This window comes from Carex rostrata, chromosome 26, assembly GCF_964058835.1.
Source record: "Carex rostrata chromosome 26, lpCarRost1.2, whole genome shotgun sequence".
NCBI classification, from domain to species: Eukaryota; Viridiplantae; Streptophyta; class Magnoliopsida; order Poales; family Cyperaceae; genus Carex; species Carex rostrata.
The window spans coordinates 5,783,683-5,797,586 of NC_135943.1; the positions used below are offsets into that span (position 1 = coordinate 5,783,683).

The following is a 13,904-nucleotide window of genomic DNA, read 5'->3' on the forward strand; positions in this document are numbered from 1 at the left end:
GGTGCATTTGGATGCACAAAATTTTGGGTACATTTGAACCCTCCTCATTTAAATATATGTTATATATTTATTATTTGGATACGGGTAATTAAAACATAAAACTCTATTAATATTCATATCCACATGAATATTCGGATATCATATATTCACATCTAATTTTTCGAATACAGATCACATATTATCTATACCGTTTTCACTCCTATACCCATTCCTTCTTCAATTTTACAAAACAATAATTATGTAAAATTAGGAAGAAACACTTTATCCATCACTAGAAGGTATTTCTAATTTAAGCTTTCAAAGACCACATAATGTTTTTTTTTTCAACTAACCAACCGAACTCTAGAATTCCAATTCCAATAAGCTTTAAATTGACAAAGGTGAAATCTATCTGATTACCAAAAAATATTTGTTTTAGAATAAATTCTTATCATGCTCTCGGATATTATTTAAATCCTTATATTCTTACATAGATAAAATTTTAATTTTAATTTACAGTCAAGACAAAAATCTTTTGATATAAATTTCTGGCATATTCTCAGATAATATTTACAATCCACTTTATATATTATAAGTTGGCACAAAAGTTAGCTAAAAATAGTGAGAAATACTGAGTTTGGCTGATATCAATGTCATTTCAGCTCATGTAACATAAACTCCAAAACCCATTGAATTGACTTAAAACGGTGAATTCAAACCATTCAAACTGATATATTTTATTAATTGTGTGTTTACATGCACAATTTATAATTTTTCGAATTTATTTAATATCAAATCAAGCGGTCAAATGTGTGAGTCTTTAAGTTAATTTTAATGCATTCAATTTTCAACATCTTTGACCGCTTGATTAGATACTAAATAACTAGAGAATATAAAAAATTTGCATGTAAATGCATCACTCATAAAGTAAATCGGTTTGAACGATTTAGATTAGTCATTTAAAGTTTATCCAATCAATTTTGTAGTTGGTGTCATAGTGACAAATGAATTATTCAGGTTCGGTTCGGCGAGGTCAAAAATTCGTGATCGGAAATAATTCAAGAATTATTAAGAATTATCCGGATCATAAATCTCAGTCCTGCAAAAGAGAAAAACAAATGTTATGGGAAAAATTCGAAAAAAATTCGCCAATTATTCGGATTTAATTCAGTCAAAGTTCAGTCAACCGAATAATTCAGCGTTCAGTTCAGCATCACCAAAAAGATGAATTATTCGATTTAATTCGTGAATCTTGTGACTATAACTTTATAACACCGATATTATACTAGCTAGACTCAGAAATACCAGAAACTTTTTCTTAGTTTGTTTCCAAAATCTACTGGACTAAAACTTTATGCTTTAAAAATAGAAGTTGTTTGTGGTCATTGTTTTCACATGGTAAGAGTGGTTATGAAGTTTTCTAACTTAATTTGGATTTTCAAACTTTAACCAATTAGACCTACCAACAATCTCATAATTAAACAAATGTTTATTTCAATAATAATTTTCCTGATTGGTGTTTGAGAAATTCAAAATGAAAGAGAACCAAATCCAAATCTAACTGGTTGATTTGAAAAATCACATCTTACAAAGTGAAAGAAGCAAAACCTAAAAAGCAAAAGAGGGAGGATTCCTTTGCTTTCCTTGTCTTTTCTTTAATTTTTTTCCCCTTCTCTCTCTCTTGGCTCTTTACTCTCACATTCTTTATTCCCTTCTCTCTGCACTCTGCATCAGCATCTTCCCTCTGGAAGGAAGCTCTCACCATCTTCAATGGTTGCCACCTTCATGTACATTTCCTTCTAGAACTTTTTTGAGAAAAGAGAAACGATCCAAGAACTCTTTCCTCCTAGAAAGCTAGGCTAAATTTTGAACTTAAATCTCCATTTCTCTTCCTTATTTTTCGTCATGGGTTTGTGCTACGCAAAACCAACAACGAAAGATGGAACTAAACCAGAAGAAATCTTTGAAAATGATCAAACAGCAAACGACTATCAAATCGAATCTAGACCTACTAGTCCAAAACAGTTCTTCCCTTTTTACCTACCAAGCCCCTTTCCCGCCTCGGTCAAATCTTCTCCATCAAATCCGAATTCAACCCCCAAAAGACCTACTACACCTCTCCATTTATTGAAAAAGGCATTCCCACCTCCTTCTCCAGCTAAACACATCAAGGCATTGCTCAGACGAAGGCACGGCTCGGTAAAGCCTAACGGATCTTCAATACCAGAAGAAGGAGTTGAGGAATTCGGATTAGACAAAAATTTCGGGTTTTTGAAGAATTTTTTTTCCAAGTATGAATTTGGGGAAGAGGTGGGTCGGGGGCATTTTGGGTATACTTGTGTTGCTAAGGTCAAGAAAGGAGATATGAAAGGTGAAGAGGCCGCTGTCAAAGTGATCCCTAAAACTAAGGTATACTGGTAATTCTATTTACAGATTAGCTGTTCTTTACTGCACCAAGATTTGAAAATTATAAATTGTGATTATTCATGCATAATTATCTGATTTGAAAATTATAATTGTCCTTATTACAAAAGTATTTGTTTGAGTGAATAGAATAATACTTTGTTATATTGTATATTTTTTTAATATTCATTTTATTAAATTAATTTTTGTATTATACTTGTGTTTAGTACGGTTAAGGTGTTATCTGTACTAGTTAGAAAAGGAAGATTTTGAAATTTCTCCATCATTGCAAAGATTAGTTGTTAATTGGATTGATTATTCCACAAGTTGACTTATTCTGGTGACCAGCTGGATATATCTTTTTTTTTCCAACAAAGGGTATCTTTGAATTTTTTTTATTTGTCTATTGCTTGTTTTCCAAAAGAATAACACTGGTTTCCTCTATTCTAAATTTTTTTTTGACAATTCTGTGTTCAGCAGTTCTAACTGTATGCGTGCATTCTGAGTACTGAAAAAAATCCCTTCGGAAAGTCCCTTTTCTTTTATTTGAACTACTGTTTGACAGCAGAATCTGATGAAGATATGCTATACATTGAATATATACTTGTCTTAGGAAATTTAATGCTTCAAAGTAAAAAAAAAAAAAAAAGGAATTTTGAAAATTTATTGTTAAACTGTTGTCCTGATGCTCCATTTATGACTCTGTTTCTTGGATTTTCATCATGCCCTTCTGTATTCTGTAAAATTTCAGCTTGAACAGTCATTTACTGTTCAATTTTTTAATTTTCTTTTGGTACAATTATGCCAGGTCCGTATGTAATTAATTAATCACTAATAGAAAGTTGTATGCAATTTTATGAGTATGATAGTATTATATCTATTCATGAATAAAGTTTACTCTGTGGTTGTTTTTGACATATAATACCAGGATATCTGAGTACTAAATCTTTTTTCCTCATTTGTTATGTGTCATTTTCATTTCAGATGACAACAGCCATAGCAATTGAAGATGTCAGGAGAGAGGTTCGGATTTTAAGGTCTTTGACAGGGGCCGCTAACTTAGTACAGTTCCATGATGCATATGAAGATGATGATAATGTATATATAGTCATGGAGTAAGTGTGTGTGTATATATATATTGTCATGAAGTAGATGCCTACCTAATTTAGCACTACCAAATCTAACTTGCACACACCTTGGAACTGGAACTTTGAAAAGGAATCCACAGTAGAGGGCCCAAAATGAATGGTACGGTGATGTAAATAATTAAAAAAAAAATATATATATAAGTCGCATAAGTAAAAGGAAAATATAGATAATTGCAGTTATATCAGTAAATCCGGTGATACTTTCACTGATCTCAACTGGTATAGTCTAACAGGCCATGTGTTTACTGTTTAGTTCTTTCCAAATTTCAGTGTGGATATTAGGAGGTGATTAACGACTTTATGTAAACACAGGTTGTGCAAAGGAGGTGAACTGCTTGATCGGATCCTTTCAAGGTACCTTTCAAAATTGCCTTTAGTGTCTCTCTTTAATTTTCCTTCAAATTATTGAAATTCTACTGAAGTCTTTGTTGTCTAATAAAAAATTAGGGGAGGGAAATATTCAGAGGAGGATGCAAAAGCCGTTCTCGTTCAAATTTTAAGTGTTGTAGCTTTTTGTCATCTACAAGGAGTGGTACATCGGGATCTTAAACCTGAGGTATGCAGTATGTATATTTTTCATGTTGCTCCTGCTTTGATACTCCTTTTAGAGGCATACTGGTTAGTTTTTCTAGCTTAAATTAGCCTCAGTTGTGCTTTAATAATAGAAATAAGCAACGAGGTACAATTACATAAATTTATTTGGAACCGGTCTTAAATTACTCAAAACTAAGTTTTTTGTGATTTTTATTTTTCAGAATTTTCTCTTTGCGTCGAAAGATGATGATTCTACATTGAAGGCTATTGATTTTGGCTTGTCTGACTTCGTTAAGCCTGGTAAGAATAGTAAAGATATATACCAGATTTCTGTATTATACATGTTTGGTCTTGTGTAGGTACAGTAATGATTGGGAATTAGTTTCATTTGTTTTATGTGCTTTATCATTATTATTGGTGATGTAACTCTTTCCTTGATAGTTGCTATTATATCACGATCACTGTCACCGTTACCATTTCCATCATCATTACTATAATTATTGCTGTTATCACTATCATGAATAATAATATGATTTGCCTTTTGCTATTGTCTTAATCACTGTTTTTTTTCATTTATTTTATCCAGATGAAAGGTTAAATGACATAGTAGGAAGTGCTTACTATGTGGCGCCAGAGGTTCTGACAAGATCGTATGGCACAGAGGCTGATATGTGGAGCATAGGAGTTATCTCTTATATATTATTGTGCGGATCCCGTCCTTTCTGGGCCCGCACCGAGTCGGGTATATTTCGTGCAGTTCTCAAGGCTGAGCCCAGCTTTGAGGAGGCACCATGGCCTTCTCTGTCAGTGGAGGCCAGGGATTTTGTTAAACGGCTTCTTAATAAAGACTATCGCAAGAGAATGACAGCCTCACAAGCTCTCTGTATGTTTGCTTAGCTTATATCTATGATTTGTCTGTTTTGAATGGGCATCCATATATGGATATGCATCATTGCATAGATCCATGTCCACACACACACACACACACACACACACACACACATATATCCATTTACCCATCATGAGATACTTTCATCTACCCGTGTACGCATTCATGTTTGAACGTGTACCCGGATACGAGCCCCCCAGTAAAAATAATGCATGTTTACATATATTCATATATCTATTCGTACATGCATTAGATAAGTACGGGTGTATACAAAGACATGTCCACAATTACCTAATTGCACATACGGGAACCTACCTTTTGGTATGAGGTTTCAATGTGCTAATATAGTTGTATTTTAGATGCAAAATGAAAAGGAGATCCAAATATAGGGTTGAACTTTTAAGGCCCAGTAATTTGCTGTTTACAATATTTGACTTTGGGTTCCTTTCAATTTAATAAAAGGTCATCCATGGATTCGCGAGTCACATCAAGTGAAGATCCCATTGGATATTATAATATACAAGTTAATAAGAGCTTATGTGTGCTCTTCTTCTCTGAGGAAATCGGCTTTAAGGGTAATGCCCAAACACCAGTACTTTCATCTATATTTGACTTGAAAGATTTCAAGATGAAATATTAATTTTTTTTTTTTCATCTTGGGTTTTTGCTTGTTAGGCACTTGCAAAGACATTGACAACAACACAACAATTGTACATGCAAGAGCAATTCAAGCTCTTGGAGCCGAACAAGAATGGCTATATCTCTTTACAAAACCTTAAAACAGTGAGCCTTTTTACATATTCTTCCTTTCAGAACTTGATTTTTGCACATTTTGTTATTGTAGTGGGTGAAGATCAAAGTGATCTGCATTATCAATACTTCTGAACTTTTGTTTTTGTAATGATTTTGAGTAAATATTGTATTCGATGTAGGCCTTGGTGGAAAGCTCCACTGAAGCTATGAAGGACTCCAGGGTTATTGATTTTGTCAACGTGGTACGTTTTGTTAAGAAATTTCTATGAAATAAATATTACCTTCTATATTTCTGATGTGATATGTTCTTTTGTCGTATTATTTATTCAGGTGAGTTCTCTACAGTACAGAAAATTAGATTTCAATGAGTTCGCAGCTGCAGCTGTTAGTGTCTACCAGATGGAAGGTCTTGAAACATGGGAGCATCATGCACGCACCGCTTTTGATATATTCGACCAAGATAACAACCGGCCGATAATGATTGAAGAACTTGCATCGGTATGATCGATATTATGATACTCAATCAAGGGTCGTGTAACACTCCGTGATATCCAAACACTTGGAACCTTTACCAGTATATACCAGCTGAGAGCAGCTCAGATCTGACACTGTTAGAGTTTGGATTAAAGAGCTTGCATAAGTAACCCTTAGATTTAACCAGCACTGAGGAACAATACTGGTACAGATGACAGCTGCACTTATTATTTAATTGCCTTGTATTTTATTTTTTTCTCTTCAGGAGCTTGGTCTCAGCCCTTCTGTTCCTGTTCATGTGGTACTAAAGGATTTAATAAGGCACTCGGATGGTAAACTCAGCTTTCGAGGGTTTCTGAAGCTATTGCATGGGGTGTCTTCCCGCAACTTTCCGAAAGCCTAGATAAGAAAATTCTGATGCCATAGTCAATTTACATAATGCAACTTTAGGATCACAGTTAACTTTCCCAAATTAGCTCCAATTTTTCTTGGGTTGTAGTTTAGTTAAAAAGGTATGTATAGAATGAATAGTGATTTAGTGGAGATCAGACTCTAGAGGGAATTTATGTTTTTTTTTTTTTTTTCCCCTTCTTTCTTTACTCGTCTATAAAATGACGGTTGTTCATATCAACCCCGCATTGCATCTGATGAACTAATTTAATTTATAAAGACTTTGAGAACTCAGCCATTCTACATTCTCGCTGGAGAAAGTATCCCAGTTGTGCTTAAGTTGACAAGTATTTTGCCTAGTATAACCTTTCCTAATTTAATATCTCTGGATTAAATACAGGTATAGGATCTTTCTTTTTTTTTTTTTTTATTTGGTCAAACACACCTTTCCTACTAGGAGCCTTTGTTATACAGACCTAGCACTCCAATCCCCTTTCAACTTGCAAATATTAGACTGACATGTGTTGAAAGCATAACAGTAAAGACTCCAATTAGAAAAATAAATAACATGCTATAGGCAGTGGCAGAGCCACCATATTTTCTACCCTGAGATTTTAAAAATAGATATTAATTAGTATAAATATACTTGTCTGTCTACTTTCGGAAATTAGATTACCTACTCTTGTCCTTTGACAATTTAATACTGCAATTCAATTGAATGAGTTAATTTGCAAATTGTAATTGATAATTGACTAAAATTATTGAGTGTTAATGTTTTTCTTGATTTCTGTTTAAATTTGATTTATAATTTGATAAAATTGATAAAAATAATTCAAGCATATAAATTAATTTTGCCTACCGACCCGATAACTCCTTAACCCGAATTTTTTTGCCCATCCCTCGAATCCTAGCTACGCGACTGGCTATAGGTGCAATTCAGCAATAATTGGACTTAATATGCCGGGTCGGATCAAATTATGCGTCCATATTAAAAATATTGTTGGTATATCCATTGAAGTATTCTAAATTGCTTATTTACCCATCATAAGACTCAATTTTTTTAAAAAAAAAATTACTTATTTATCCACTAAAAACAAATAACCTTTCTCATATTTCATTTCTTTAATCTAATTTTAAGCTTTTATTTGAAAGTATGAGAATTATATATTTCAAACATGTACTGTTCTTGGATAAAACTTTGAAATAAAAGGAATCATGTCCAAGTTATGATGGTGACTCGACCGAACCGAACCGTATCCAATCGATGGCCCGGTTCATACAAAACTCGGGGTTTGAGAATATTAAGAGTATTTAATAATTATTAATTTCAACAAATTTGATAATAGCCAGCCCACTGACCTTTCAAAAATAAAATAAAAATGACAATCTCTGAAAATAAATTTTAATCTAAAGTCTGAACATGATTTATATAACTTTACTTGCTTAGGTGATCCCACCTTTAAATATAGAATACTGGTATTTTAATTCCGACTTCAAAAATAAATGAATAAAAAAACTGATTTCAAATTCAAGGAGCTTTTAAGCAAATCTGACTTGTTCGTTTTCAAATCGTATGATAATAATTTTTCAAATTCATTTGTTTTTTTTGTGGGAAAATAAGTAATTTTTAAGTTTTGATGGGGATAGATATTTAGAAGATTTTTTTTATTTTTTATGTGTAACAACAATTAGAATATAAGCAAATTAGAATACCAACAATTCTACCACTTTGAAAATCGCTGATCCAACAGTGCCTTTTGGTTTTAATATTGTCGTTGGATTAGCGATTTTCAAAATGACTTAATAAATAGTAAAAAAATCTCAAAAAATATAAAATTTGGTCTCCAACCACATATTAATATGGAAAACACGATGAACGGTTCGGATCGGTTATTCGGACTTCAAAATCTCAAAAACGGACTCATTATAACTTATGCTGAAATTATAACGTTATGACATTAGCCGGACTATATATATATATATATATATATATATATATATATATATATATATATATATATAGGAATATGCTAGCATGCTATGCATAGCATAGCTCCCCTCCGTGCAACGGCTCAATATTTGACTTTTCAAAATTCTAAAGGTCGATCTGAATCGTTCATCTTGTTCTCCATATTAATATGTGTTTGGAGACCAAATTTTACATTTTTTGGAATTTTTTTTTTACTATTTTTTTAGATTTATTGAAAATCGCTGTTTTTAGCAAATCTGGACCATAAAAAAATAGCGATTTTCAATAAATCTAAAATAATAGTAAAAAAATTCCAAAAAATGTAAAATTTGGTCTCCAAACATATATTAATATGGAGAACAAGATAAACTGTTCGGATCGACCGTTAGGATTTTGAAAAGTCGAATATTGAGCCGTTGCACGGAGGGAAGCTATGTTACGTGTAGCATGCTAGCATATTCCTATGTGTGTGTGTGTATTGTAAATATTTGTGAAGGCTAGACATTAATTGCTACGGAGTATGGACCGATTAAAGAGCTATTAAAGTATGAGTACAGTTAATACACAGACAGTGCCTGCTGAAAGTTCATTCATTAATGATTTCCAAAAGCATGATCGTCATAAATTAGTATGAACCTATAATGAATGAACTCTATTCTTATCTACAAAGCTACAAGTAGGGGTGACAAAAAACTCGTAGCTCTTGGTTCGATCGTGACTCACATCTGACTCGCTCACTAACAGCTCGTTTGTTACTATACCGGGTTGGCTCGTTACTAGCTCGGTCCTGAATTAAGGAGTTCAACTTGAGGCCTAGTTTGCTTACTAGCTCGTGATTCAGCTCGGCTAGACATCAATTTGTAAATTTGTATAAATTTATGTGCATTTTATACTGTCTAGCTCGGTTCAGCTCGATTCAGCTCGATTCAAAAAGTTTGTAGAATTTATTTTTTCTTAAAACAAGATTCACTGAGACCCAGCAAGCCAGTTTGTCAACTTGCGAGCTAGCTCGGACTGGCTTGTCATGATTTCAAGCTGAGGTTTTAGCTCAGATGCCCCAGATCCAGCTCGCTCGGTTGTAGCTCGATTCATAATTAACAAGCTTTTCATTATTAGACCTGTTTATGTTAGCATATTTTGTAATTGTTAATGAAAATACTTGACATATTGGAATGACCAAGCAATTACAAAACACACTTTTAATATCTACTAAAGAAAATTATAAAAGTAATATAAAAAATATGCTTAAAAGATCTTGAATTTAGCAAAAATCAGACACATTAGATTTCTTATGTAACAAACTAATAATACAAAACGTGGCTGACATCTACAGAGACTGCTTATATTCCTTTAATTGGTTTACAGTATTTTTCATGGAATCATCATTTTATTGTAAGGGAGCCAATGGATCGGATAGTGGTAAAATCCCGATTTTTTTATTTATATCCAAAATATAAATTAAATTTAAAAAAATAACCGAACCGGCTGTGGAATTTGAAATCTACCCAAACCGGTTAACCATTAACTGGACCAAATTTCCGGTTAACGGTTAACCGGACCCTTTAAAAGAGTCCGGTTAACTGTTAACCGGAAATTTGGTTTGGGTCCGGTTAGTGGTTAACCGGATTCGTTGGTTCGCTTAACCGTTAACCGAATCCGATTTTTTTTTTTTTTTTTTTACTTTTTTTACTTTTTTTTAAAACAAAAAATTTTAAATTTTTTTATTTTTCTATTGAAAATATACATGAAAATTCGTATTTAGATTTATCAAATTTACACAAAAAAAATTTGTAAATCAAATATGAAATTTAAAATTATAGAAAAATACACATACACATACACATATGCATATGCATATGCATATGCATATGCATATACATATACATATACATATACATATACATATACATATACATATACATATACGGTTACCAATTTTTTTTTTTTTTTTTTTTTTTTTACTTTTTTTTTAAAACAGAAAATTTTAAATTTTTATTTTCTATTTTTCTATTGAAAATATACATAAAAATTCGTATTTAGATTTATCAAATTTACACCAAAATTTTTTGTAAATCAAATATGAAATTTAAAATTATAGAAAAATACACATACACATACACATACACATACACATACACATACACATACACATACACATACACATACACATATACATATTATTTTAAATTTCATATATAATATGTATATGTATATGTATATGTATATGTGTATGTATATGTGTATGTGTATGTGTATGTGTATGTGTATGTGTATTTTTCTATAATTTTAAATTTCATATTTGATTTACAAATTTTTTTGGTGTAAATTTGATAAATCTAAATACGAATTTTCATGTATATTTTCAATAGAAATTTTTTTTTTAAATTTTCTGTTTTAAAAAAAAGTAAAAAAAGTGAAAAAAAAAAAAATCGGGTTCGGTTAACGGTTAAGCGAATTTCCGGTTAACGGTTAACCGGACTATTTCAAAGGGTCCGGTTAACCGTTAACCGGAAATTTGGTCCGGTTAACGGTTAACCGGTTTGGGTAGATTTCAAATTTGATGACCGGTTCGGTTAATTTTTTAAATTTAATTTATTTTTTGGATATAAATAAAAAAATCGGGGTAAAATCATATCGTATCTGTTTTTTTTATTTTTCGGATAGGAATACGAATTGGATATTAGATGGATACAGATCGGATATTAGATACGAATATCTGCTTTTTATAATAGTAAATAAGAGTGAGTCTATGGTACTATGCATATTACGGGTTGTTACTGTGCTACGACTCTATATTCGAGTTTTCAAATTCTAATGGTCGATCCGAACCGTTCATCTTGTTCTCCATATTAATATGTGTTTGGAGGCCAAATTTTACATTTTTTGAAATTTTTTTACAATTTTTTTAGATATTTAGAAAATCACTTGATCTGAAAATTCTGGACCATTCAAAAACAGTGATTTTCAATAAATCTAAAAAAATAGTAAAAAAATTTCAAAAAATGTAAAATTTGGTCTCCAAACACATATTAATATGGAGAACAAGATGAACGGTTCGGATCGACCGTTAGGATTTGAAAACTCAAATATAGAGCTGTAGTACGGTAACAAATCGTAATATGCATAGTACCATAGACTCACTCTAGTAAATAATATATATTAAATTATATAATATATATCTACTATTTGAATACAAATAATTAAAATTTAAAACTATATCTGTATAGATACGGATATTCGGATATCTGTATCTAAATTTTGAATACAGATTCGGGTACGATCGAATAATATCCAACCCATTTGCACCCCTAATTTTTGGAGTATCCCAAAACGAGTAAATGGGTGGTTGCACCCCTAATTTTTAGATTTGAAACTATATCCGTATAAATATCATATCTAATTTTTAGATACAAATAATATCCGACCCGTTTGCATTCCTAATTTTTAAAGTATCTCGAAATGAATAAATGAACGGTTGCACCCGTAATTATAAGAGTGTCCCTAAATGAGTAAACACAATCTAAAGACTAAAAAACATTAAAAGAGAGATGTCTCGCATGCTAAGCGAGCGCTCTACCATCTGAGCTACATCCCCTATCCTTTTGTCAAAAAGTTTATAAAATATTATTTAATAATATCTTATTTCAGGACCACCTTGTCTCCTCTGATTCTCTCCCGTATCGGCAATATCTAGACTAGATACTAGATAGTGTCTAAATGTTTGGTTCCATTCAACCTAGCCGTAGAAGATTTCATATATCAAAATTTATCATGAAAGTTTGTCTTAATCCGGGAACTATAATCAAGAGGCAGAAGTACTTTTATCCATTCATAATCCTCCCAAGGAGCATAACTAAGTCGATTTTTTTTTAAATTAGATATTATGGTAGTGGTTCGTCAGAATTTTTTTATAAACCATAATTAGAAAAAACATTTTTCTGAAATCAAGGTGATTACTCTTTTTTTTTTTTTTTTTTACAAAAAACCATAAGGACTGAAATGCTATTTCGGTCCCGAATTTTTTTTTTTGGAACCGAAATGGTAATTCGGTCCCAGGTATTTTTACAATTTTCAACATATTTTTTTCTCGAAATATGTGAAAACGGCTGGGACCGAAATGCCATTTCGGTCCCCCCCCAAAAAAAGGACCGAAATAGCATTTCGGTTCTTATGATTTTTGTAAAAAAATAAAAATAATCATGTTGGTTTCAGAAAAATGTTTTTTCTAATTATGGTTTATAAAAAAAATTTCGGTTGGTCACCACATATTTTTAACTATGAAAAAAATAATGAAATTTAACATGTGTTTTATTATTACTAAATGATTTCAAATTTGCAAATGTTCATATTTAGCATGAGATTTTATATGAGATATCAAATAGTACCTGGCTATAATATAGTTCAATAGGTAATAACTAATAACTAACAATACGGGTAAATATTTTAACAGAGCAGTTTTGGCTTCATGCAGCGCATAAACCATATGCAATGCTATTTTAATTTTATATTCTGTTCGTTGCACGAAGCCAAAAATGTTATGTTAAAATCTTTGCCCCCAACAATACATTAACTTTTGTTAGAGCATCGTCAAAAGATGCTAATATATCATGTAATATCTATAGATGTAAGGTTTATTCCATTATTTTAGGGTGTTGAATTCCCTTGTCTACACGAAGGCCCTGTTCGGCGGGCTCAAAGAAATGAGAATAGAAATGGGCTGTGAAATTTTTGAACTGAATTTTACTGTTCACGTGGGGAAAAAAATCCAGTTACGTGAACAGTAAAAGTTGGAGCTGTTGCCGAACAAAGCCAAAATAAGAAGCCCAAAATATGGAACAGAGAAAATGAAAAGGTGGAATTTGAAATAGCCTTCAATTCCTCACTGTTATGATCTTGTTCGGTTGATGGTGAAAGAGTAAAATAGTGGAAGAGTGAAAGAGTATAGATAAATGAGTCAAACTCATCTCTAGAAAAATGCTAATTCCTCTGTTCCATCTTTGCTATGAAATAATAAATTGACTCACAGAGGAACAGAAAAGGGAGCCAAATGTAAAAAATAGGGTTTTAATTGCAAAAGTTTAAACCCAATTTCACTATTTCTAATTCTTCAATTCTTCTCTTGTTCGACAAGAATAAAATCCTTTTCCATTCAATTCATCTACCATATGTTTTTATTTGTTTTGATTTCTTTTTTCCCGGTATATACAAACTAGTGAGCAAATAATATTACGTTGGGTAGCACCCAGATAGCATCATCCTAGAATGACCACTGCTCACAAAATGGCATCATTTAGTTATTAAGATTTAAGCCACCAAAATCTACTTGTTACTAAATAGTGAAATGGCATTTTCAAGGGTGGCACCA

The 13,904-nt window shown here is 31.8% G+C and overlaps 1 protein-coding gene across 1 annotated transcript; it reads left to right on the top strand.

Annotated features, from left to right (window-relative positions):
* The first annotated feature begins 1,750 nt into the window (after nucleotides 1–1,750).
* Nucleotides 1,751–6,762, top strand: LOC144544395 (CDPK-related kinase 1-like). The gene is made up of 11 exons (XM_078292904.1): nucleotides 1,751–2,388; nucleotides 3,367–3,497; nucleotides 3,843–3,884; nucleotides 3,978–4,086; nucleotides 4,286–4,364; nucleotides 4,651–4,947; nucleotides 5,416–5,528; nucleotides 5,629–5,736; nucleotides 5,886–5,948; nucleotides 6,037–6,204; nucleotides 6,446–6,762. The coding sequence occupies exons 1-11, from the start codon at nucleotides 1,885–1,887 to the stop codon at nucleotides 6,581–6,583; spliced, it is 1,752 nt and encodes a 583-aa protein (XP_078149030.1). The 5' UTR covers nucleotides 1,751–1,884; the 3' UTR covers nucleotides 6,584–6,762.
* The last annotated feature ends 7,142 nt before the right edge of the window (nucleotides 6,763–13,904 follow it).